The sequence below is a fragment of the Neodiprion pinetum genome, chromosome 6 (genome assembly GCF_021155775.2).
Source record: "Neodiprion pinetum isolate iyNeoPine1 chromosome 6, iyNeoPine1.2, whole genome shotgun sequence".
Taxonomy (NCBI): domain Eukaryota; kingdom Metazoa; phylum Arthropoda; class Insecta; order Hymenoptera; family Diprionidae; genus Neodiprion; species Neodiprion pinetum.
This window is the reverse complement of record NC_060237.1, coordinates 31,116,955-31,140,497: the sequence shown is the minus strand read 5'-3', so window position 1 is coordinate 31,140,497 and position 23,543 is coordinate 31,116,955. Positions and strand designations below refer to the sequence as shown.

The 23,543-nt window shown below is 44.4% G+C and overlaps 1 protein-coding gene across 2 annotated transcripts in view; it reads left to right on the top strand.

Moving 5' to 3' along the window:
- LOC124222359 (MAX dimerization protein) overlaps window positions 1–23,543 on the top strand; it is a 126,265-nt gene that overhangs the window by 69,735 nt on the left and 32,987 nt on the right. For both annotated transcript variants that reach the window (XM_046633205.2, XM_046633204.2), the window contains exons 4-5: window positions 9,310–9,424; window positions 15,035–15,383. In XM_046633205.2, coding sequence (XP_046489161.1) covers window positions 9,310–9,424; window positions 15,035–15,383 — 464 coding nt within the window. The remainder of the gene's footprint in view (window positions 1–9,309; window positions 9,425–15,034; window positions 15,384–23,543) is intronic.

The window sequence follows — 23,543 nt, the reverse complement described above, 5'->3', positions numbered from 1 at the left end:
TAGCGTTGAACAAATTTCTAGTACTTTATCCCATGGGCGAAGTTGTTCTCTTTGCAGTGGTAAATCATCGGAGGTTAGGAAACGTGGAAAAGATTGAGCTGGAGAGATAGGGAAAAGTGAACATAGAAAAGAAAGAAGAGAGCAACTCGAGGGAGGAGGAATGGTTCAACCCAGCTGCATTCGTTTGATGCATCCTTCCGCACCGTGCAGAAGGCGATAAATCTCTTTCAAAACTATCAAACTGTGGAAGAAGAGAAGGAGAGAGGGAGGGAGAGGGAGCGAAGGAAGATAGCGGGAGGGGAAAGAGTTGAAAAGTACATACACAAGGACAGGGACTTAAATCTCGAAAATAAATCCCAACTATTCCCAGCGCAAGCACCATAAACTTGCCGGAAATCAGTCATATCTGCAGGACGTGACTCCGCTACCGGTGTTCTGCTCTCACAGCTACGACGACTTGAGTTCCAAATCAACCGCTGCAGCTGTCCTGTTCACTCTGTGCTTCAGTTTTGCGAAAGAGGATCAAGATTGAAAAAAATAAATAAATAAATAAAATGACAAGGAGCCGCGAGCAAAAAGTATGCAGTATTTTCAACGATGTGGCTCGGCACATTCCGTACAATGCGATTGGCCCGTATCGGGAGAATGGCCTTTCATCCGCAGGCTGTCCGTGCTCTGCAGTCTCGAGGTTTTTGCACCAATGCTCTCCTCGGCCGAATAGACACACCGGTGCGTATGATTCCTACGACGCTCTATTAGGTATGTTACACGTGTTCGTACGAGAGCGCGTGCGGTGGGAAAATAAGAAAAAGAAGTCGCGTTTCTTTCGAGAGCCAATAACTTTTGATTACGTGTGCTCGAGCACAGTGTCTACTCTGGGTAGCCTCTCTTCCTCCGATCTTGTTTCAAAGGGGGGAAAGAACCGAGATTTCAAACTACGTACTATAAATATACTCTAACGTACGTTGAACGGGTAGGCCTGGGAATCGAGATGGTCTTCGAAGAACTCGTCGTCAACAACGCTACGTTTGACAAGAAAAATGCGAAATCCTTAAAAGGTGTTGTGTTGTATTCAATATTCTGTACCTATTACCTACCTTTCGTTCCATGGGACCAAACGGTTTTCTGGGTTCCAGATTTGATCAGCTCGGGCTGATTTACAGGAACTTTTCAATCCAGTTTTCCCAGCAATGTCTCGACCGAAAGTGAAGACGTTCGATTCAATTATGAAACTCGCACGGAGCATCATTGGAAATTGAAACGTTCACTCTAAAATGTGACCACCGCGGATACCGCGGGGCAACACGCGTCGGAGAGAGTTTTCGGATTTTGAACAAAGCCTCGCTTTGTTCCGAGGGCCACCCTGTACACATGGCTGAACCCTAATATACTTACCGAGGGAAGCCGACGGAAAGCAGGCAGCGGAGAGACCAAACTGTCGCCGCGGTAACGTTTCGCATTTCTCTGCGTATTTCCCGAGCTATGTTATATGCTCCCTGTGTTTAGACCGGACGTAGTAAATAACCCTATTAGTCGTCCCGCAGGCTGCTGCTGGTGCTTCTGCTTTTGCTGTGCTGCAGGTTGTTCCTAGTAGGCAGCCTCGTGAGTATGAAACAAGTTACGGACACAGCCTCGGTGTACAGCACGGCGTGTAATACTTCTCGTCGTATCTTTGCAACTCCTCGTTCGCCCGTGTTGTGTTGCGTTCGTGAAAAAAACCAAAAGTATATAATAAAGTACACTACGCAACCCTCGAACAGCTGAACAGGCAACCTCGTTCATTCATGTTTCGAAGGATTTAATCGGATCGCGTTGGGGGTGAATATTAGATTAGGCTTCGCTCAAGGATCGGTTGAATCGCGGTTCTTGACGATGCGACGTCTGCGTGAGACGAACGAACGAAGGTGGTTGAGTGTATGATGCAAGAAACGCGGAAATTACACGGTACGTGTGCCGGCATTACGGTGACATTAAGTGGCCACAGTTGTTCCACAAGTTCTTTCCTTTTTACGTTTTCATTCTCTCTCTCTCTCTTCCTCTCTTGATTCGTTTTAGCTAGCTGCCAAAGTGGTGCCGGCTTTGATTAGCTTCTCTTTTCCTATCGAGTCGTGCGGTGCAGTTGAAAAGTGTTGCTGAAAACGGAAAGGAGAATGGAAGTGGACAAAATAAAATTAAACACTCACACTCAGAGCCCCGTCATCACCGTAGTGTTGGTGAAAAGCTTTTGTAAATATGTGGTGATCTCGCTAGCATGGCGGTTAATTAACGATTCAAACTTATACAGATTGCAGTTTACATAGCGGACTGCAGTTTCGTTGCGCGAAAGACACGAAATGCGGTCAGTGGCAGCAAGCGCAGGCAAAACCCTGGTGAAAAGTTTCTCACCTAATAGGATTCATTTCGTTTCGTCCGCTCTGTAGGATACCCATGCGGTTCTCTGGGTTGGTTCCGAATGGGCTGTGATCTACGGGATAACCGTTGCTGATTTGCACGGAACCGACATCAACATCAGTACCGGAAAACGGGAAGTTGATATCCGGCCCTTTTTCACTACGACACCTGTTCCACCGAGAGTGTGGTAGAGCGCAAAGGTCAAAGGTGAAAGGTCAGAAGTGGACGGCAAGCGGTCGCGGGACTCGGCAGTCGGGAGGCGTAAGGTCTTCTTGTTCGCTGATTAAATTGACCCGATTTTCTCGCGGATATAAGTGATCCTTAAATCCTCAACGATTTCACGCGTGCGTACGTTCAGTAGATTCGCCAAGATGTTTTCATCTCGTGACTCGTTCCTGTCCATTTTCTCTGTATGTATTTTGTATGTATCGTGAAATTCTAAGTACGTGCGGTCTAAATTCTATCTCTCAGATGAACTCCTTGTGAACTTCCATCAAATTAGGTTTCGTTCTCACCTATTGATTGATTTGTGCGATATGTCGATTGCTCGAATAATTGTAAATTAAACGACGTAGGTCTCTGATCGGGCGAGTCATTTTACCGCGATTTTATTAACTCGCTTTCTCGTCCCTCTGTTTTTTTGTTTATTTGTCTGTTCGGTACAAATTTTGCAATAGATTTCTCTCGTTTGCTAACGCTGCTCGATCTACCGTTCTACCCTGCACCTTTCCTCGTGGTGTTGATTGTCGTTAAAAAGTACCTCAACCGTGGCATTCAACATTCTTTTCAAAATTTTCCGGGTGACGTTCGTGCTGGCGATATGGTTGCAGTTTTAATTAACGTTTCGAAACCCGTCACCGAACGAACGACCGTTTCAACGAACAGAAAACACCGCCCGCGACACATTGAATCGTGAATTCAATATCTTTTTTAGCTCACCGATTCTGATAAAATTGAACGTTTCGTAGAATTTATACTTCATTTTTTATTTTCTTCCTTTACAAGTTATAAACTTGTGAAATCACCTGACCAAGTGACAGATATTGTAAAAATAGCAAACCTTGAGTACCGTAGCAGTAAACGAAAGAACCGAGGTAGTGACTGTATACCAGCTGAATATCGAGGATTGATCGTACGTCAGAAGGCGGAATTGAAGTTTCCAGGTCTCACCTTTGTCGCAGAGGACGCAGTTGTCTGCTGTCACCTTCCTGGTGGAGTGCGGGGAGAATGGGGGTGAGATTAATAGTGTCATTGCGCTAGGGAGGCGCGTGGCGTGGTTATATATCGCAGGTAGGGCGCGACCGAAACGCGCGGGCTCGGTTGGCAATCTCACTAATTGTAATTAAACACACCGCGATAATTAATCAGCCTGATTGGAATTCTGCACGGTGGCGGCTCGCTTTTCTCCCACGCAGCCCACGGCTGCCGTACACGGCAAGGATCTTACACACCTGCAGGTGCTGCAGGGATCTCGGTATTCCGGTTGCGGTCCTCGAGGATCCTCCTCCTCCTCGTCGGCCTCCTATCCGTGTAGAGATCTTGCTTCGGTGAGACCCTCGTACTTGTCGACGACAATGTCGGGTTACCCGGGGAACGGGAAAACGGGAAAACAGGCAAATCGAGGTAGGGATCCCACCCGGATCCCTGCCTGACGCTCGTCTTCTAATCAGGAACAGAAGCAACTTCCAGACGCCTATAGGTCCCGCTTCCGGACCACAAACCGGAAGATAGCTGACAGGGCGCCAGGCGCCGCGCCACTCGCCCGTAGTTTAATTAAGCGAACCTAGGGGTAATTCTAATCGTCTCTTTCTCCAACCTTCATCTCTATCGTTACCTTTCCTTCTATCCCCCCCCCCCGCTCCAAGAAGATTATCAGAACATTCGAGGGGTTCCGCCGGCTCTAACAGCTTTGCAATCTATAGACTTGAATTCATTTTTTTTTTCTTTGGCCAGTATGATTGTTGTTGAGAAAATGTAGAAGGCATGCAGAGAAAGCCGCAGAGCACGCCAAGTTATGTGTACGTATCGTGTGAACGAACGGTCACGCGCGATTCCGTCGATCGTTATATTACTGTTATCGCTGGCGTTGTCGTTGGTTGCTATTCTTGGGATTCCAACGCGGGCAAAACGATTATCCGTTGCCTCGGGGTCGATGAAAGTCGCGTGGAGTACGGAGTTCGACGGAGGGGGGTGGCTTTTGCGTAGTTCATACTACCTGCTGATCAGCGGAGGAACGGGGTGAGTTAATTTTCGAGGTAAATTCGTTGCCGAAGATACTCAGTAATTGGAATGAGTGCGTGCTGCGTGCCGACAATCTCTGCGAGCAGAGTTGGGATAATATTTTCAACTATGCGGGTTCGTTATAGCCAACCTCGCACTTCCCTTGATATTCTCTCATTTCTTCCCGTATGTCAAAAGTCTTCCACGTACTTTCTTTTGCTGCACGTTTCTTCGCCATTGAAAGCTTTATATGAAAATATCGAGCAAACATTTCTTAACCCATTTTTACCTTGATCCTTGTCATCACGCATGTAACTTTTGTACTTAAAAATATGAGTAGACGGTTGAAAAATCTTCTTTGAAACTTTATTCGCAATCCGGGATTCTTATGTATTAATACTTCTCACGAGTTACGGATATTTGGTATATTTGTGGACCGAGTGAAGGCTCAAGTCACTCAAAAACATACCACCGTTAAATAAGGGAATGCAATTCACAATGGTAGATGGGATACTCGGAACGTTAATTTTAGAAGATGAAGAAATATCCTTCATACAAGTTTTACGCAAACATTTGAGTAGAGCTATATGGAATCCAGGGACCTTATGAAAAGAAAAGTTGCCTCAAAGGTTTCTTTGAATCAAGTATATCTACATGAGTTGAAGAAATGAGAAGCAAAAGAAACATCATCTCCGGGTTTTTTGGTTGTTCTACGGATTTTTTTGTTACCTCCTCAGTTCTTCTCAGCCATTGAGGCAAACGCGTCAGTGGAAAAAGAACGCACCTCCAGGGTGAAAAACAAGAGAATTTGAATGTTGTCAAGATTTACGGCCAAATGGATGAATGAAAAATGGTATAATCCCAATCCTTGTTCGATGCATCAAAGACGAGAGAAACGGAAGCGAAGGAGGAGCAAGGCGGTGGGAAAAGTTTGAACTCGTGGTTATCTCAAGAGCTGCCTCATCCTCCGATCTTACTCGCTTCTCTATCTCTCTTCCTCTTTCTCTTCATCTTCACCTTCTTCGTCCGAACCCGGCAAATAGGCGAGCTAGCTAGGCGAATGGCGTGCACTTCTGCATTCGACTATGCAACTCCACCTCCCTCGAAACTTTGAGCAAATTACCGACTAATTTCGTAACTATTCAAACCCGTCTAGCACGTGTGCCAACCTCGCCCTCGCCCTCCCTTTACTTTCCCCATCCTCCGCCCTTCGACCGGCCAAGTTCTCTCTTAGCGCCGTAAGCGCGGAAACTTGTCTTCGTTCTGGTCACCGGCAGTCGACGAGAATCAGGAGGAGAACGGGATGGAAGAGGACGACTACTTACGAGGACGAGGACGAGGACGAAGACTAGGATAGGGATGAGGATGAGGATGAGGATGAGGATGAGGATGAGGATGAGGATGAAAATCAGCACAAGGATGTGATTGAGCGAGTTAATCGCAGCTCGATTGGTAATCGATATCAGCTTGGTAAGCTATTCCCTTCGGACTGCGTGTTATATCCTTGACTTGAGCCGTTCCGCTGAACGTGCAACGCCGGTCGCCGAGGAAGCAAAAGGTCTACCCGCTAAATTTTTCTTCGTAAAGAAACGTACCTTTACCTGCAGTGGTAGGACGTCCATCTTTTAATAATCAAACTGGAACAGTACGAGCTTTATCGCGTTTCGTTCAAAGTCCACTTTGGCCGGCTTTCGTTAGTTTTATTGTTAGTTGGTTCCAAGCGCTGTCCTCCGCGTCCCTCGGGCAGCTTACTCGGCCAGCTCTGTTGGGATTTGCAGTTTATAACGACCATTTTCCTCTCCTCCTTATCATTCCTTCTTCGTTCAACCACGGCGCAGAATATTCGCGTAACTACGCGAACGTGCTTGCGTGCGACAACGACGGTCTCGGTTGGCTTTCAAGCAGAGCCCCAAGGCGAGGGACCAGAATAATCGTGCGGGGATGATCGACGCGATATTAAAAACCACGGTTACTACGAGAGTGGTGAAAAACGAGGAAAGTTGTCGCATGAATTCGGCGAAAGCAATGGCGAACGTGCGGTTTTAAACGATGTTATCTTGCCACGATTCGAGGAAGGAAAGACTTCGCCTCGACTTTTTGAATCAACAAACTCGTTCCGAACATCTTTCCCCGAGATTCTCCGCATACTTCCCGAACTTGTTTAATAACTCTCTTTCGATATTACCGATGTAAACATCCTCGGTATTAGCTCTCCGAGACAAGGGCTAAGGTATAATGAAAAACTTGACGGTTTTTGGAAACCGATGTATGAAAGTTATCAATTTTTAGTGTTAAAAGTATCCGGATGAGAATGAAATTTCACTTTGTACACGTCGGTTAACTTCTGGAAAGTATATTTTGTCACTCGTGCCTATAGATGTTTGGTTATTCATCACGTACAACGCAGTAGGGCCTAAGCTTTGCGGTGTCAGTTAATACATCTACATCTAGACACAGGCAGAGACCCGTCAGGGATCGCGTTGTAGCCGCTACTAGCAATAAAACTTCAACGCGACATTCATGTTTCGGTACAATAGGCAATACTGCTCCCGTTATCACCGAGCGTCACTCTCTTAGTGAGTTGGTTCTTCATTCATGGTCGTATAAAAAAAAAAAACACGGGTCTTCTTTTGCTGATCAGCCGATTTCATTCGATGATGCGGCATCGAATAATACCCGGAAATCCTCCCCCATCGGATAGCAATAAAATTCTATAGAAAGTCAATCGCTTGCACGTAAATCCTCCGTATAATAACGTGTTCCTCGCTATAACGTTGAGCAGTCGTAGGGCGTGATTAATCGAACATAATTTTAACATCATTCAAAATATCTCCTTTCAATGGTGTATTTCACACATCCCTTAAGGGAAGTCATATTACTATACAAGAGAAAGGAGTTTACCCTGCTCGCTTGAAATCCTTCTGTATGAAACTCGATTGAGAAAGGTGGCAAAAAAAAGCAAGAAGAAGAAAATGAAATGTCACGTGTCGTTTTCACTTCGAGGCACAGATTTATTTTACCACCCCCGAGGTGGAGGAGGGTACTGCGAAAGAAAGAAGGCCGAGGGGCGGAGGGATCGCCTACCTAATGGTCCGTGCGAGTCGATAACTGGAATCCCTTTATTTCCATACTCCTTCCTGCCAAGTCGTTCGACGTCGTTCGATATTCCTCGCGCCTGTCACGCCGATCCGAGGCGATCCCTTTTCGGAATCTCGCCGCATTATTGAGTATTTACACTTGTGGAAATTCATATCCCAAGTATTTCGGAATCCACAATACGGTTTTCATCTACTCTACAGAGTCGGAGAGGAATTTTTTTTTTACCGAAATTTATTTCAAAATTACCAGGAAATAAGTTGGATTGATCAGATACCGTTTCGCAGTTACTTAAATTATCTGTAAGTTGTTCTTGTACTCTTCAACACCTCATCGAGAAATTTAAAGATGATGAATCGTTGACGACATAAAATTGGTATTACGTGTCGTGACTGGTTTGAGACGATCTCCAATTTCCTATGAACAGAAATTAAATTCCAACAAACACCATCTTAACGTTTGTTATTTAGGAAAGTAAAGTTTTGAATATCTGACAAATACATCTCGACGTTGAGGATAAATTCGAAAAATACGCGACGTATCGTTTCGCAACCACATTCAAAAGCGTCGATGGTGGATAAGGCGAATACGTGAACCCGTAGCGGTACATGTACGCGTACGCGACGAAGTTGACCAAGGGGCAGGGGGCGTAAACACGGGTATAGACGTATAGTATTGTTGGACGTGACACATCGTCGCGGTCGGGTGTGTACCTGCGGGAACATTAACTGTCGCAGCGGAGCAATTGCCAGTGGTTGATTGTTTCGCGACAATAGGTCCATTACCGGAGCGAGTCCGCCCGCGCGATTCAATCCCCCTGCAGGGGGTTTTCGACCGTGTTTCTGGGGGGGAGCGAAGGCCTACCTACCCAGGTCTATCTGATATTTTATTCGGCACTTTGCCCGTTTGCCGTGGCGAGTGTTTCCCTCGCGTCATCGTCATTGTGCTCGCGGGTGATTCAATCGGAAAGGATGAAATGGGCTTCGCCTGTTCGCTTGCCTGCCCGCACGTTGTCTGCTGGTTATTCGGCTACCAAATGTTGCCTGGAAAATTTTACGCGTTGCCTACTTTTTCTCGTTTGACACTGCTTTGCTTCGCTCTTCCAACTCTTGTATCTACTTACGTTTCTTCTTTATTCTCGCCTTACTTTCGCTCACGTTCCTGATATCTACTGCCACGCGTTCTAAACCGAGAGGACAGAGTTTTGAAAGTACTAGGGATCGGAGTGAGTAGACGAAACTTGAAAATTTGGTCGTGTCAGACGTATCGCTGTCACTGTCACGTTTAATCTGCTATACCGAGTATTGCGACGCGACACGGTACGTTTCATATTATCTATTTCTCTTCGCCCGATGAAAATGTGTGTATGAATATGTACAATAATATCCGTATACCGCAGACACGGCACGTATAAATAAAGCATGTTACACGTATATGTATATGTATAGTGCGTGCATTGCCTTCCCCCGTAATCTGTATCTAGCCCCCGATTCTAAGTCCTCTCGAGAGATACTCGAGTCGCGAAAGGTCGTCGACACCACTCGGAAAATTGTAACCAACCTTTGAAAGTGAAAGAACTCTTTTTCGATATTTTTGTCGCAGGCGGGCCCATCTACGGAACTGTCTGGAAAAGTTGAAAGTACTGGTCCCGCTAGGCCCCGAAACCTCGAGGCACACCACCCTAGGCCTTCTCACGAAAGCGAAACGGTTTATCAAGGTGAGTTACTTCTTTATCTTATACATATATTGTACAGGCTGTGCTTGTAACTTCTGCTATTTTCTATATATATTTTTTCAAGCTTATACGTATCCCTATAATTATAATAACGTACGGTTGAAAATTCGCGAGAATTTGAAGCATCGCCCAACTGAGGCTGGGAATATTCTTCTAACTAACATAAACAAACAGCACCTGCCAATCAGGAATAAGGATATGGACAGGCGGACGCTGCGAGCTTGTTGACGAATGATGAAAAAAAGTGGGAACTTGGCGCAGTTCTCGCCTGCAGTAAGCTGCAATTTGCTAACTGCGCGCAGGCATTGTGCTACGAAGCCTCTTTGTCGCGACACCTTCACCTCCTCCTTCGAACCCTCGTCTCTTACCCCTCACCCCTTCCCTCTCACCCCCCCCCCCCCCCCCCCCCCTACCGTCTATCACTACTTCCTTTTTCGAGGAGGGAGAGGGAGAGAGAGAGAGAGAGAGCCCCTTTGTAGAGGAACTTCGCGTTCTCCCGGGCGTACCTAAATTACCAGAGATTTTGTTCCAACTCGAAGCGGACGCGATATGCCGGCGGAGACAACGGAATATTCATTACCTAAATGCGCCGACGCAGCCACGCGAATCTTACTCTTACTTACCCTCCGTCCGTATTCCTCTCGCTGCTTATACGCGTCACAAGCCCACAAAAGTCAGCTCTTACACCGCTATTATACACATCTTTACACGTTACGCGCAACCACTGTGTGCATGTACGTTGCACACAAGTTGTACGGTAGCTAGAGCTCTGTAATGTGTAGTACCTAGTAGGACGCGTGAGAGTCGCGAGGAGATTCACTATCTCGAGCATTGTCGACCCCGCGAAGTTACCAACTCTTGCGATGGAAATGGAGATTTTTTTTTTTTCTTCATCCGTAATGAGTTCCTCGCAGCTCGTATATTCCTTTGATGCAGGTCCGCAGCAACTGCGTATTTACCTTACGCATATGCGTCTAACCGTAGTAATGCGCTTGCGTTTATACCTCGAAATGTGCGAACGAGCCACTCGCGTTTAAAACTGAACCCATGACGTGGCAGTAGTGAGTACCGAAGTAGCCAAAGGGAAGAAAGAGGACCGGGAACGTTACCAAATTTTGTTATAAATAAGAGAAGATGTCCAGTTATGTCTCTCCTCACTATATTATATACGGTAACTCGAAATTTGTTGTCTAGAAACAAGAGCAGTATAACAAACACACCAATTTTCTGGTTCTAATAGGAAAACTGAACATCACGTTGATCCTGAATCCCGTTGATTCCAATGTGGATTCAACTCTGTGCTCATTTCGGGAGGTGGAGCCCTGAAATTAGTCTGATAAATCGCGCGGCCTGTCATCGTGCAATTTGCAATTCAGTTCGAGGAAGTCGGCATGGAGCACAGGGTCCGTATAGCACAACGTGGATGACAGATTGAGTGAAGTGTAACAAGCGAGAGGTGATCGGGTCTTTCTTTGCTCGAGCTGAATCAGTCATTCGATTGTATAATCATCGAATCCGCGGCCTCCCCTCACAATCAGTCCTCTCAGCTTTGCCATTTGTCTTTTCTCTCCTTTGCTTCTTCCCTTATCAATTGTGCAGCAGTCGCTGGTTTTATTTTATTTTTACCTTTTTGTTAATCGATTACTCGCGCATCTCGTATAATTCTCTCTTTTTTTTTTTTTTTTTTATTCTTGGCTGTATAAGGAAAGGAATAAATCGGTTTTTGTATTTCATTTTACTTTACTTTTCGTTTATACATGCGCAATAGGGAACGACGCTCTGGTTATTGAGCCAGAGTTTTCTCACAATCAATTCAGAATTCCGTATAATCGTAAGGATCCTCTTCTCTTCAGGATTTCCCCTCTCCCGAAGCGAGAGGATATTTAGCTCGGCTGCCGCTTAGCGACGATTGTGTTTAATTGTCAGGAAAATATGCGCCAGCTCTCGCAAGCTCTTTTCCTCTTCCTCTTCCTCTTCGTCTTCATCCTCGACCGTTTCTCGCTTCGTCTTCTACCTCCTCATTTCCTTCTCCTTTCGTTCATGCCCCTCTCCTCGTCCCCTTGTTACGGGGCTTAGATCTTTCAGACGTGGAACGGTGACAGGAGGCGAGGGGGACTTTCGAGGCGAAAAATAAATTCAAATAGAATGAGAATAGCTGTTGTTCTTTCCTTGGTTCGTTCCCGTCGGAATGCAGGTGGAAGATGAAAAAGTGGTAGTAAAGAGAAAGAGAGATGGAGGAAAGAGAGAATTACTGCAGTGGTGCGGTGTAACCTACGTATATGTACACTGTATACGTATATATCCAAGTATATGCAGTATAAGTTAGTGTACTGGAAGTTGGTATCTTTTTTCGTCTTTTGTTCCGCTCTTTTTATTTTTCAATTTTTCTTCTTAGCAGCGGTTTCAAACTTCGTCCTGCAGTTTTGAACGAAAGCCTGAACAACCAGGTTTATGCACCTGAATCGGGAGTTTGAAAAACTTTGTTATATCAATTATGAGCAGGAGCGAAAGGATGAAAGATCACCCCGCGCAAACTGCATTTGTTTTATTCGTAACTGAAAAAGGCACACGAATATATTTATTAACATTTGATGGAAGACGGGCGAAGCGAACTTGAGAATTCTCGCGAACGCCGGTCTAGCAATGTTCATCTTTTGGCTTTGCCAAAATGGCAGCACATGTCTTGGCTCTAGACTTTAGAGGGTCAGCGGATCGAGGAATGTGATATGGAAGACCGAGAGGTTTACGAGGCAAACCGTGAGTAGCTTTAATACCCTTATCTTCGTTGTAAAATTCGACGCGATATCAACCTTATATAGAAACTTTTCAATGTCTAGCTGTATTATACACTTCGGTATCTATCCCTTGCTTCATCCCCTTCCCAACCCTCCCCCATCCAGACTTCAGCCCCAGACACCGTGCAAGTCTACTTTTCATTTTTACTATTTGGTAGATGCAAATTCTCACACACCGTTTTAATGCGGGGATAGAAAATGAGAACGAGAGAGAATGAGAAGATGGAAATAACGAGACTCGCTGCAGTCGACGAGCAAAATTAAAAACGTCTGAATCGGAATGAGGAGAAGAAAATAATAAGAACTCTTCTTTAGGATGTTTTGATTCTTACTCTACAATTCGTAGTTGACATCACTGCGTGAATCGCTGATCAATCTGATAATCTAATAGTAGCCCAGCGTAAATTGACGGTAGGTTTCTGTAATTCGATTATAAATACATAATCTGATGTTACATCGTATTTCTCTAGCTGAGCGAGTCTTTCATTCGTTCAAGAACAGAAAATCTCGCCGGGTCATAATTTTTATTTTTTAGTCTTCACAAATCATTTAGCACTGTAGCCGTGACTCGGCGCACAACGTAGACTTTATGATATAATTTGTGAAAGAGGTACACTTGCGAAAAGAGTCAACCGTTCAAGGGTCAATAAAGAATGACAAATGAATGACTAAAAAAGAAGAGAACTTAATTAGGTTACGAGACTGCGGGGGTTGCACTTACTTCCCTGTTTTTTTATTTTTTTTATTGTTTTGTGTTTTTATCACTACTTCTTTCTCTCTTCTTCTTCCTACCATTTTCATCGTGAGCTTGTGCGGATAAGGCCGAGGGTCCTCGATAACAATAATAACAGTAACGGTAACTGTAATAGTAATTAAAATAACAATAACACTTACCAATAACAGTTTTCACCGTCTTAATTGAGACAGTGATGGTAATGACCGAAGACGCGCTTGGAAAATGTGAAACCGTTAAAGAGCCGGAGCGAGGGGGTGAATCGATCGAAACTCGAGGCTAGGACAAAACGGACAATTTCAAATTCTAAGGGTCGCCACCAACACCGTTAAATTCCCTCATTCTCGATGCTCCCTTGGATCGAAATACAGCCAGCGGGAGGAAGGGAAGAGGGAAGATAGAACCAGCGAGATATTACATTCCCGAGTAGAGCATGTCATTGATCCATCTTAGGTACTCCGTCACGTCCGATCGCCTATCTTTTCGGAAACCCAACCAGCGTTTCGGATGAGCCGTGGAGTAGGCGGCGTAGGTATCGACGAACCTTTGCCTCGTATTCTTTACCCTTCGTAGCTATCCTTCCCTCCTTCCTTCCTTCGTCGCGGAGACTCTACCCTAGAAGAATGTCCTCCACACCAGACAGAGAAATTACTTCTTTTTTCTTTTTTTTTTTTTTTCTCACGTCTCACCTCCGATTAATTAAAAAATTGACAATTATCCTATGATAAGAACTGTTTTTATTCACTTTAGTCCTTGAAAATTTTCCTAACCCCTTTTACGGTTAGAAGTGATCAGCTTTTATTAACAAGACAATATACCCCGCATCTTTAAAAGTATCCGACAATGAAGAATCGTCGTATGTAAACGTAATATTTTTTTCTCCATCATCCGCGACTAACCATTGATAATAATAAAAAGTAAACTCCAAAAATACGAATCGACTCTGAAATTTGTCAGTCGAAATTAATCTGCGTTTGTATCACGTTGAAAACCCCGTTTGGGACGAAGGCATGAGAATTTGCATCCAACGGAGGGGTTTTAATTTTTCGTGAATTACGAAATAGCCCAACGGACAAGCGAGTGAAGAGGGTGGTGACTGGTAATGAGTTGTTGATTGCCACGAGGGCGAGACGGACCCAAGAATCTGGGGGAGAAGAGATCCGCGGGTGTTGTAGGGGAGGAACGCCGTGAAATAACTCCATGGTCCTGCGAACGAAGCTCGCACATTAATATTAATACTAAAATTATCGCCGGGCAATCTGTCTTAGATTGCTTAATGGTTATCGCATCGAGATCTGGCAATTCCCGGAAACGTTCACCCTTTTCTTATCTCGTAAGCTCATTGACCTACAAAGCGGTCATTATAGGATCCCGAGACACAGCGAGAGGTGGTCCTCCAGGATCACCCGAGCCTGCAATTATATTACCATCCCGCCTGATGACCTCGGTGCCGACTGAAGCGTCCGAAAACGCACACTTCGATCCTTAACCGTGCACCCGTGACCGTAGCCGTAGCTGTAGCCGTATACAAAGCCAACCAACGGGTATAAGGTAGTAATTGCTTGATCGCTGATTGATAATTCGTTTCCTCTATTTAGCATTGTGTCGGGTACGCCAAGCCGTTTTCTGCCGCTAGTCGTCAGATAATCGTCTACCTGGAAAAGGCGCTGGCTGTTAACTTCCGGTGCGTGAGGCACAACTTGCAGTAAAGCAACGCCGCCGAGTCGTCCCTCTTTAATGTTCTCTTTTATTCTTTGTTCTTTTTTTTTTTTTTTCTTCTTCCATTCCCGAGTATACGTAATCCCGTTAATGATCCACCAGACGTGTACACGTCATTGTTTATATTTTATTACATTTCCCTACCGTTAATCGGGAAAAGTTGGAAAGTTTGTTAGGCAAATGACTTGTCAGGAATCGATTTATTTTTCAAACTTACGAGTAGGTAAACAGCTAATATTTATCCCATACAAAACGGAAATGATGTCGGTCTTTTATTAATTTTTTAATTTTTTTTCTCATTGATTAACGTGAGTTGTGAGTTTGGTTTTAATTTCGTGCTTGCAGAACCTTGAAGAACGGGAGCGAAAGCACGCCGTTCACAAGGAACAGTTGTCTCGGGAACACAGATTTCTGAGACGGCGACTCGAGCAGCTGACGACGCTGCAACCGGGTCACCTGCACTCCCTTCGCCCTAACGGGCACCACGGGCACCACGGGCATCACGGTCATCACCATGGCGTGACCTTAAGCTCTAGCGCCCCTTCGCCGAGCTCCACGTCCACGTCCAGCCTGCAGCTCTCGAAGAGGCGAAGCATCTCCGAGTGCTCAGTCGGCACCGCTTCCTCTGCAAGCTCAACCGCAAGCTCAAGAAATTCCGACAGGTCAGCGGGCAGCCCTTCGGTATCGGAGTCCGGTGAGTCAGTCCTTAATGCTCCTTAAATACAAGATACTCTGCCGAAATTGTAACATGAATTTCTTACAACGCGATTATGGTGAACACGTGCTCGTCTAAACGATATTTAAACAATTTCGTCGAGCATTGTGATGATCGCAGTTTGGTATTCCCTTTTCCATGATGTCTGACAAAGTGTGGCCGAATGCGGTTGGACAATCGGTCCACGTTAGAGGGACTTGATAGTTTTATCATGAATTCATTTAAGACTGGAGGAGGAGGATGCTCGTATTCAGGTACGGTAGATACTCTCTGTCCACCAAGTTCTGCGGTTCGTTGACGTTTGTGTTCACCTCCAGATTCATTTACTTTTCGTATGAATTTCGTGCAATTTATCTTACCGCATCGAACACAGTACATTCGTGTAAGCGAGCCTGAGAACGGAACGCGGATTCCGAATCTCTGACCCATCGAAGCAGACCTGCAGTATCCCTAATCTAATCCAACCTAACTTAACCCACCCTACCTCTGTTCTGACCAATCCCACCGAAGATCCGATCGCACCAACGGCGTATATAACCAAAACCAGACTTGCTCGGCCGAACGGAAGTTCCTTCCTGATTGTGGAAGCCCGATTCGACGCCCCGGTTGGGATGTTGCAAACAAACCCTTGAATATATACGTACCTACATAGGTATCACTCCCTTGCCCGATGATCAGTTGAGGCTACGGATTTCGGGCCAGCTCTTTGATTTAATATGAAGGACAACATCGCAACGAGATCACTGCGATTCGTGTCGTGGTTAACGCGTACCCTCTCCTAAGCAGTTGGCATGTTCGCTTACTTTGCAATTACCGACGACAAAAGTAGTCTATATCGATTCTCGTCACTATTACAAGTATTTATTCACGTGACTATATCGACCCATTTTATTTTCCCCTTCTATCCAGGGTTGTAGATCAGACTAAGCGTGCATCGACTTCCGGGTCTTGAGTTTACTGAATCTTAGGTTCAGACGAAAATCGCTTTCTCGGCTGGAAAATTTGAGGAAATTTCATTATTGGTGGACAGTCTTTCAGAAATAAAAGGTGATGGAGGAGGAGAGTAAAAAAATATATGAAGGGTGGCTGAAATTAATGACGTTGCTCTTGGTTAACACTCGTACGTATGTCATACCTATAAGAAATGAGGTATATAATAACTATGGGGAGGAAACATACTTTCAAAGCAGTCGAGATTAACTTTTTTCCCTATGAACATGTATCGATTTTCTTTACCAAACGAAAGATCAAGACTTTACGATTTTCTTACTTTTTACTCGCCTTCTGCGAGTTACACTGCTCTAAAAATCTCTTAGCGGATCCCTGGGATTAATTTGATTGTGAGTGATGTTTGAATACGGATTCAATATTGCTTCCACGCCCGTTTGAACGCCGACACCGTCCTTACGTACCGGTGATGTTGTTTCAAAAATGCGTTACATACCGTTCGAATTTGTGGAAAAATAGGTCGTGGTTTCGCTTCGGCCAGAGCTTCGAAATTCGAATTTAGACAGACTGGGACGGAAGGAGTGGGGAATCAGAGAGAGCGAGAGAGTGATAAAGGAGCAGCAACGAGGGCGAATTTCATTTTACCAATCGGGTGTAATTGGGAGCGCAGCCCGGAATACGTTTCGTAACTTTGTTATATCGTGCTTTTAACTAGAAGCGTTTGTGTCTGTCGACCTATACGTAGTGTGTGTGCGTGTGTGTGTGTGATCGTGGAGCACGTACGAGGGAAAAATCCAGGACTACGTATCTGCAGCTTTCCGGCCGTTAACGTATTCGGGGGGAACAATAAAATTTCAGTGGCTTGAGCAAAGGCTACGGTTGGTAGGATATGCGCATTAACGAACAATAATTGTATCAATGTAGAAAATGCACAGCACGTCGTTCCACGACTGGAACGAAAGGACTGGTTTTATCACGTACGCATCGGGTCTTTTTCCTTTTTTTTTCTTTTTTTTTTGTTTTTTCATAAGTTTTTGCCATCCGTCGTAGTATTGGACAAGAGACATTCACTCGCAAATGTTTTTTGTTGGTAATAGTTTGTTCGTTTCTTCCAATCTTTCTCCACTCCCGGCCTTACGTAATTCCACAACTAAGTAACGACGATACCTTCAACTTCTGTTGATGTTATTATATACGACAATTTCCACCAACGGCGAGTGGCTTTCGTGTTCAGCTCAACAAGGATCAATAAACAGATTACATCGCGCGCGTAATTCGTCGAGAAATTTATGTACGACGGTCGGACGCTGGCTCCGCTGCTTTGTAATTACACCGAATGCTGACTAATTTGAGTGATTACATTACTCTTTTATTCCGTTCGCCGCATTCTCTCCATGCCTTTGTTAGTTTCGTTACTTCGAACCTTACTCACATTTTTATATATTATCGGGAATTCTTCGTTTTTACTGGATAATATATTTCCAGTATTTCCAGTACATTTTTACATAGCCGAAAGCCACTGGTTACATCGTGATTCGAATTGATACCCGAGAAGTTCGGATGGAAATCAAGAATTGGAAAGCGAAAAATGAAAGAATGAAAAAACAAAAACTAGCGCCCTCTGTGTTGAGAGTCCTTGTCAGACTTTAGTTTTCCCCTCCCTCTCCTCTGTATTCGGGTACTTCGTTTCTGTTAATATTGCTAACTGTCGTATCGTCTTAAAAATCTTTCCACGAGAATAAACTTTGGAGGGGACCTTTTATTATGGTCCCCGTTAATTATATCATTAATTAATCTTAGGTCTCCGCCCTCTACTCTACCCCACCACCCACCATTTACTTTATACACTTCTTTCTTTCTCTTTCACTGTCGGTCTTCCGCCATCCGCGTCATTCCACCCAAAGGAGAAAGGCCCTTCCGCCCTCGCCAGTGAGTCAACGACGTTGAAGTATTCACTCGTCTACCATTTGCTCGTTCAATCTTTTTCTCTGTCTCTCGCTCGTCGTAAGAAATTTAAAGCTTATGCGTTGCGTGCTAATTAGTGCGTAATTTGAGGATGGGGCGGTTGATGATTATTATCCCTTGGTTACAATGTAAAGGAAAAAAATGGAGAAGGTGTACATGTAATTCGTCTGTCGCGAAGGTGACATTTTTACTACGATTTATCAGTCGGCCGATGAAAGAGCATCATCTTACACGTGTAATAGTAGATTTTCCACGAAGGACGCAAAGTAGGTCCTTTTACGCCGAGCGGATATTGCAAATACGCGTCGTGAAAAAGACTGCCTGCCTGCATGGTGCTCACGACACTTCATCTAACAAAAGGGTGGTGACCAAGTTTTTTTTTTGTTTCTACACCACGGAGTATAAAATAGAGAACTTTTTAGTACTAGGACGTAAAGGTGAAATTTTTTGTATTGTCGCAGAAATTATTACTTTACGTACGAAACACAGACAAAAAAATATGCGTAAATCATACTGGTGTTGCATGAAGAACTTATTATAACACTCCTCTCACTTCACTTGGTACGAAATCCCGTTAGTTGTTGAGCAAATCGAGTTAGCAAAATCGCAGTAGTTTTGGACGAGCAAGACACTGGCGAAGCCCCGAAAGGGTCGAAGCCCAGCAAAGAAGATGAAACATACGTATCCATCCCTTCTATCCCCTAATCTGCGTTACGAGTCGTTTCGATGACGTCGTCGCAGTCTGTTCGTATTTGCCCATTCAGATATATATTATATACAATATATTAGGGTGTTTCATAAAAAAAATAATTCACGATCTTCCATCATGGCACACCCTAAAAAGTTTGTTTAGGTTAAAAGAAAGATTCTGTGCAGGGATGAGCGTTCCAGTTTATGTGGAAGATCGCGCTCATTTGATTTTTCACATATTTTTGAATTTGTGAAGAAACACGTTGTAGCACGTGAATCGTTATTTCTTTTCGGACATTTATATTCAAGCCAAAGATCACGATCCATAATACAAGAATGTATCATCCCTGAAATTTATTCTCCTAAATTGAAAGTTCATATTGAATTAAAACTGTCAATTATGAATTGATGAATTAATCAATTATGAGATTAAATTAATAATGAAAATGTCGTCGGATGCACTTCTCAAACATCAACTGAAGACTTAATATTACAACATTATATATATAGCTGAGTGCATTGAATAAATGAATGAACACGTTCGTATTACTTTGAACGTTCGTATCGAATACAAGACGAACATTTAGGTGTATAGAAAATCTGATTATCTACTAAATGAAATCAAAAACAGCTTCCCAACTTGTATAGTTTTCGAGATATTTCGGTTAGATTGATTGAAAAATTCAAAACGGATGAGTCACCTTTTAGAATTTTGCTACCGACTTTGGGTTTCACGAAGCTTCGTGCGAGGCTAAAAACTAACTTTTCGAAGGATACGTAAGAAGGAAAAAAAACTTTTGAAAAAACCACCCCGATACACACACACACACACACACACACATACCTGTAGATACACGTGAAGTGTTCAATTTATCTTCTTGGTGTTCAGAAGTTGGCATTGTAGGTCCTTCCCGATTATGACTGCCGAAAATATTTCGTTCATCTCGTTCTTTTATTTGTCCTGCATGTTGCTCAACGTTCACTGATCTACAACGGTTACAGGAATACAACGAACGTTCGAGTCGTTCATTTCTCCTCGGTCTTATCGTCACTTCGACTGTTGTTAATCATTCATCCGCGAAACGAGCCAGTGTTGAACGTAATCCTAGCTGGATGATTAAAACGCCTAAGAACGTCGCGCCGTGGGTTCGCTTTACGCACCACTTTGGATTATTTGCGAACAGTGAGCACCGCAGTCAAAAGGGTGCCCAGATACATAGATATGTACATACATACCTACGAGTACATGGTATATACGAGTCCTGGATATACATGCATTGTGAAAAGCCAAGAAGTCCTAAACTGTGAAGAATCCGCTTCTTTGTCACCTTTCTTTTTGTATATACAATTGCAACCGTGTGTAATCTGTGTGTGCGTGTGTGTATATCTATATAAGTACAGTATATGTATATACATATTTAATTTTTTCGTTCCCATTTTCCGCTGTCGAGTACAAAAAGCTTTTGTGAACCTGGAAAGGGAAGCGATGCACATGGCGGGGTTGATAGAATGAGGAAGATGTGGAGAGAAAGAGTAAAAGAATAGGAAAGAAAGACAGCTTATACGAGGAAGGGTCGTGGTTAGGTTAGCCCCCCCCCCTCCGTTTAGGTAATGTTTCCCGCAGGAATTAAGTTTTAAGACGGTTCCAAGATTTATAGTCGACGCCGTTGTAAAGGCAAAGTTCACGATGGGAATATTTATTGATTTGTTTGTTCAATATAGAATAGGAGATGGTTTTATAATATGGGTGCCGCTGCTTTCACTCGTGTAATTCACCACGATATCTTCGAACTTTCTTTCCACAAACGATGAGTGACTTAAAGATTCGCTGGTATATAAGAAAGCATCACGACTCCGTTTAACTTGACACTCAGAGTGCCACTTGCCGGGGTGTCTTGTCGCAGATCTTGCGCAGGTTATAAAACAAAAATATACGGCGGGGGGGAATTAGAAGGTCAGAAGGTAAAATCGAGAATATATAAAAAATAAAGAAGCCACAAGACAGGGGGAATAAGTTTCGATCGAACAGGGTAATGTAAAAAGTTAACCGACAAACGAGAGCTGGAATCGGCTAACTGCGATCTGTCCAGCCATGGGAACCACCCCTCGGCTCACTCCCGGGGGAACGTTAGACGCAAAGTCTTTTATTTGCCTTTAGCTCCTCTTCACCCTTATCCGTCCTCTCTCTCTCTCTCTCGTGCGTATACCAGGTCTGCGATCTCTGGTATCGATGTATCCGATAGATACAGTCGATTCTATCTTCTCCCTTGACCTATCGTCTACCCATCGCCCGTATATATTGATGGCCAGGCTCCCACCCCTTGACGTTGAGGGTATAGATATAATAGTGGGTTCATCGCAGTGAGCGCTACCTACTCGGCGAATCACACGTGCGTATCTTTCAACGGAAGCTTACGGTTCTGCAGTGGGCTTCATCCTTACTGGATCCACTGAAAACGAGTGTGGATTTGCATACTCAGTCAAAGTGTTGAGTTCGTAGTCAAATCCCTCCGAGACTCCATCATACCTCGGCGTTTTGCTACAGGAAACCATAGGCCTGTTACGGATGCCTAGTCGAATTTACTGCTGAACTCGACACCCTACTAAATGCATGTATATGATACCAACCCTGCACCCGCAGCGCGTCGTGCATATATTTCGAAAATATACACTCACCACCATGTATAACCATCCGCTGGAAGCAAAACGTGCTTTGGAAACGCTACGACCGGGTGTGCTGCAGGGTTCGCGAAACTCGAGTGATTATGCATCAAAGCGTGGGGCCTTTACCCTGCCTCTCTCTCTCCCTCTGAGATCCGATCGATTTTCCTCTCTATTGCCCTCTTGCTCCTACTCCTCCTGTTCCTCTTATTCCTCCTATTCCTCCTATTCCTCCTACTTCTCCTATTCCCCGCTCTATGCGTCTCTCAGCCCCCGCCTTCGCCTCCACTTCCCTTAATCCTATAATTGCACTGATTAATCTCTCCGAGGCTTAGTACCTCTGATGTCTTACTTGTCCGTACTGATCACGACTCGAATGTGACGTGGGTCCAAAGACGATCCGACGATCATCACGATAATGGCGCTGAATATATATATTCCATGAATCCGAACGAGCAGCTATCGAATGTCTATGATGTTCGTTCGACGCCGAAGGCGCAGCAACGCCGGCGGCGGCGTCAGCAAGGCTATTCGCTTGCAGTGGTCATCAAGTTTCTTGGACGTGAGGGCATTGACGTCTTGTTTATTTTCACCAAAGAACTAGAATAACGGTAAAGAAAATGTGGGGGAACTTTGGAGAGGGGGGAGTTACGTTGGTAGTAGTCGCATAAAGTGATGCGGTGCATGAGAAGCAAGATTTTAAACCGAAAGATGGTTAGATTAATTTTATTGCTACTCGATACTGTGTGAAAGACTTGCTTTCGAATTTATAGTTTATCCTCGCACTCTGGCAGAGTGAAATTGTTCGGCAACATCAACCGCGAATATACATTTACCCCGAAATTTGTGGAACGCGAGTTATGCCGAGATCGTCTCAAACGTTTGTGCTCACAGTCTCACATCGTTCCGCTTGGTAAGCTCTTCGAATTTTCGAATTCAACCAGAATCGCTGAATTCAAAGAGACAAATGTGACAATATTCATGAGAACGGTCAATAACTGGTCCCTATTCTTCTCCCTTCGTCTCCAGGTGTCTCTGGCAGAAATGAAACGCGTTTTGCGGTGATATATATACGTATATCTGCGAATCACTTTCGTTCCGTAATACCCATTGACGTCGTTGGAATACTCTGAATTTATATCAATTCCGCCAAATAGCGATCTCCCCTCCGCGTCCGTTCCTCGTCATTCTCTCGAGTACCTTCTCTTCTTCCCTTTCTCTCCTTCTCGCTGATTCTCGCCATGCAACCCCTCGAGAAGGAGAAAACTTTTAATGCGGCAATTTTCCGCTATCGTGCAACATTATTATTTCTTCTTTGTGTCTGGGAGGTCGATGAGGTTTTCTTCCTTCCCTTATTTCTCTCCCTGTTCATCCGTTGAGCTCCCTTCACTTTCCCTCCTTCTCGCCGCGATGTATCGCTATGATTATATCTTTTGTTTTTCCACCGAAGGGGGCAGGCGGGCGGATGTCCCGCAAGTTTGTTCGCTATAAGGAAGGAAATGCTGCTTCATTAACGATACCCGCTTCGTGTTCCGCGCTGCCTCGCACTCCGTCTCTTTCCCTCCTTCCCGCGTCCCTTTTCATTTTCTCATTTGTATCTCGTTGTCTCCTTTCTACTTGTTCGGTTCTACACCGCTTCAAGCTTCCCGTTCCGCCATTCGACATTTCACGTTTTGCATTTACAACGTGGCACTCGCTGTACGTATATACATGCATACCTACGTATAGGCGTGTAATACGTATATACGAGCTTAAACGCGACCGAAGTAATACATATTGAGGTGTTTCTGAATATACCAGATCCGCGAAAGATACCGCCGGCGTCGGAATTCCCTCAAGATACTAGAAAGCATCCGGAACCTCTTTTGTTTCCTT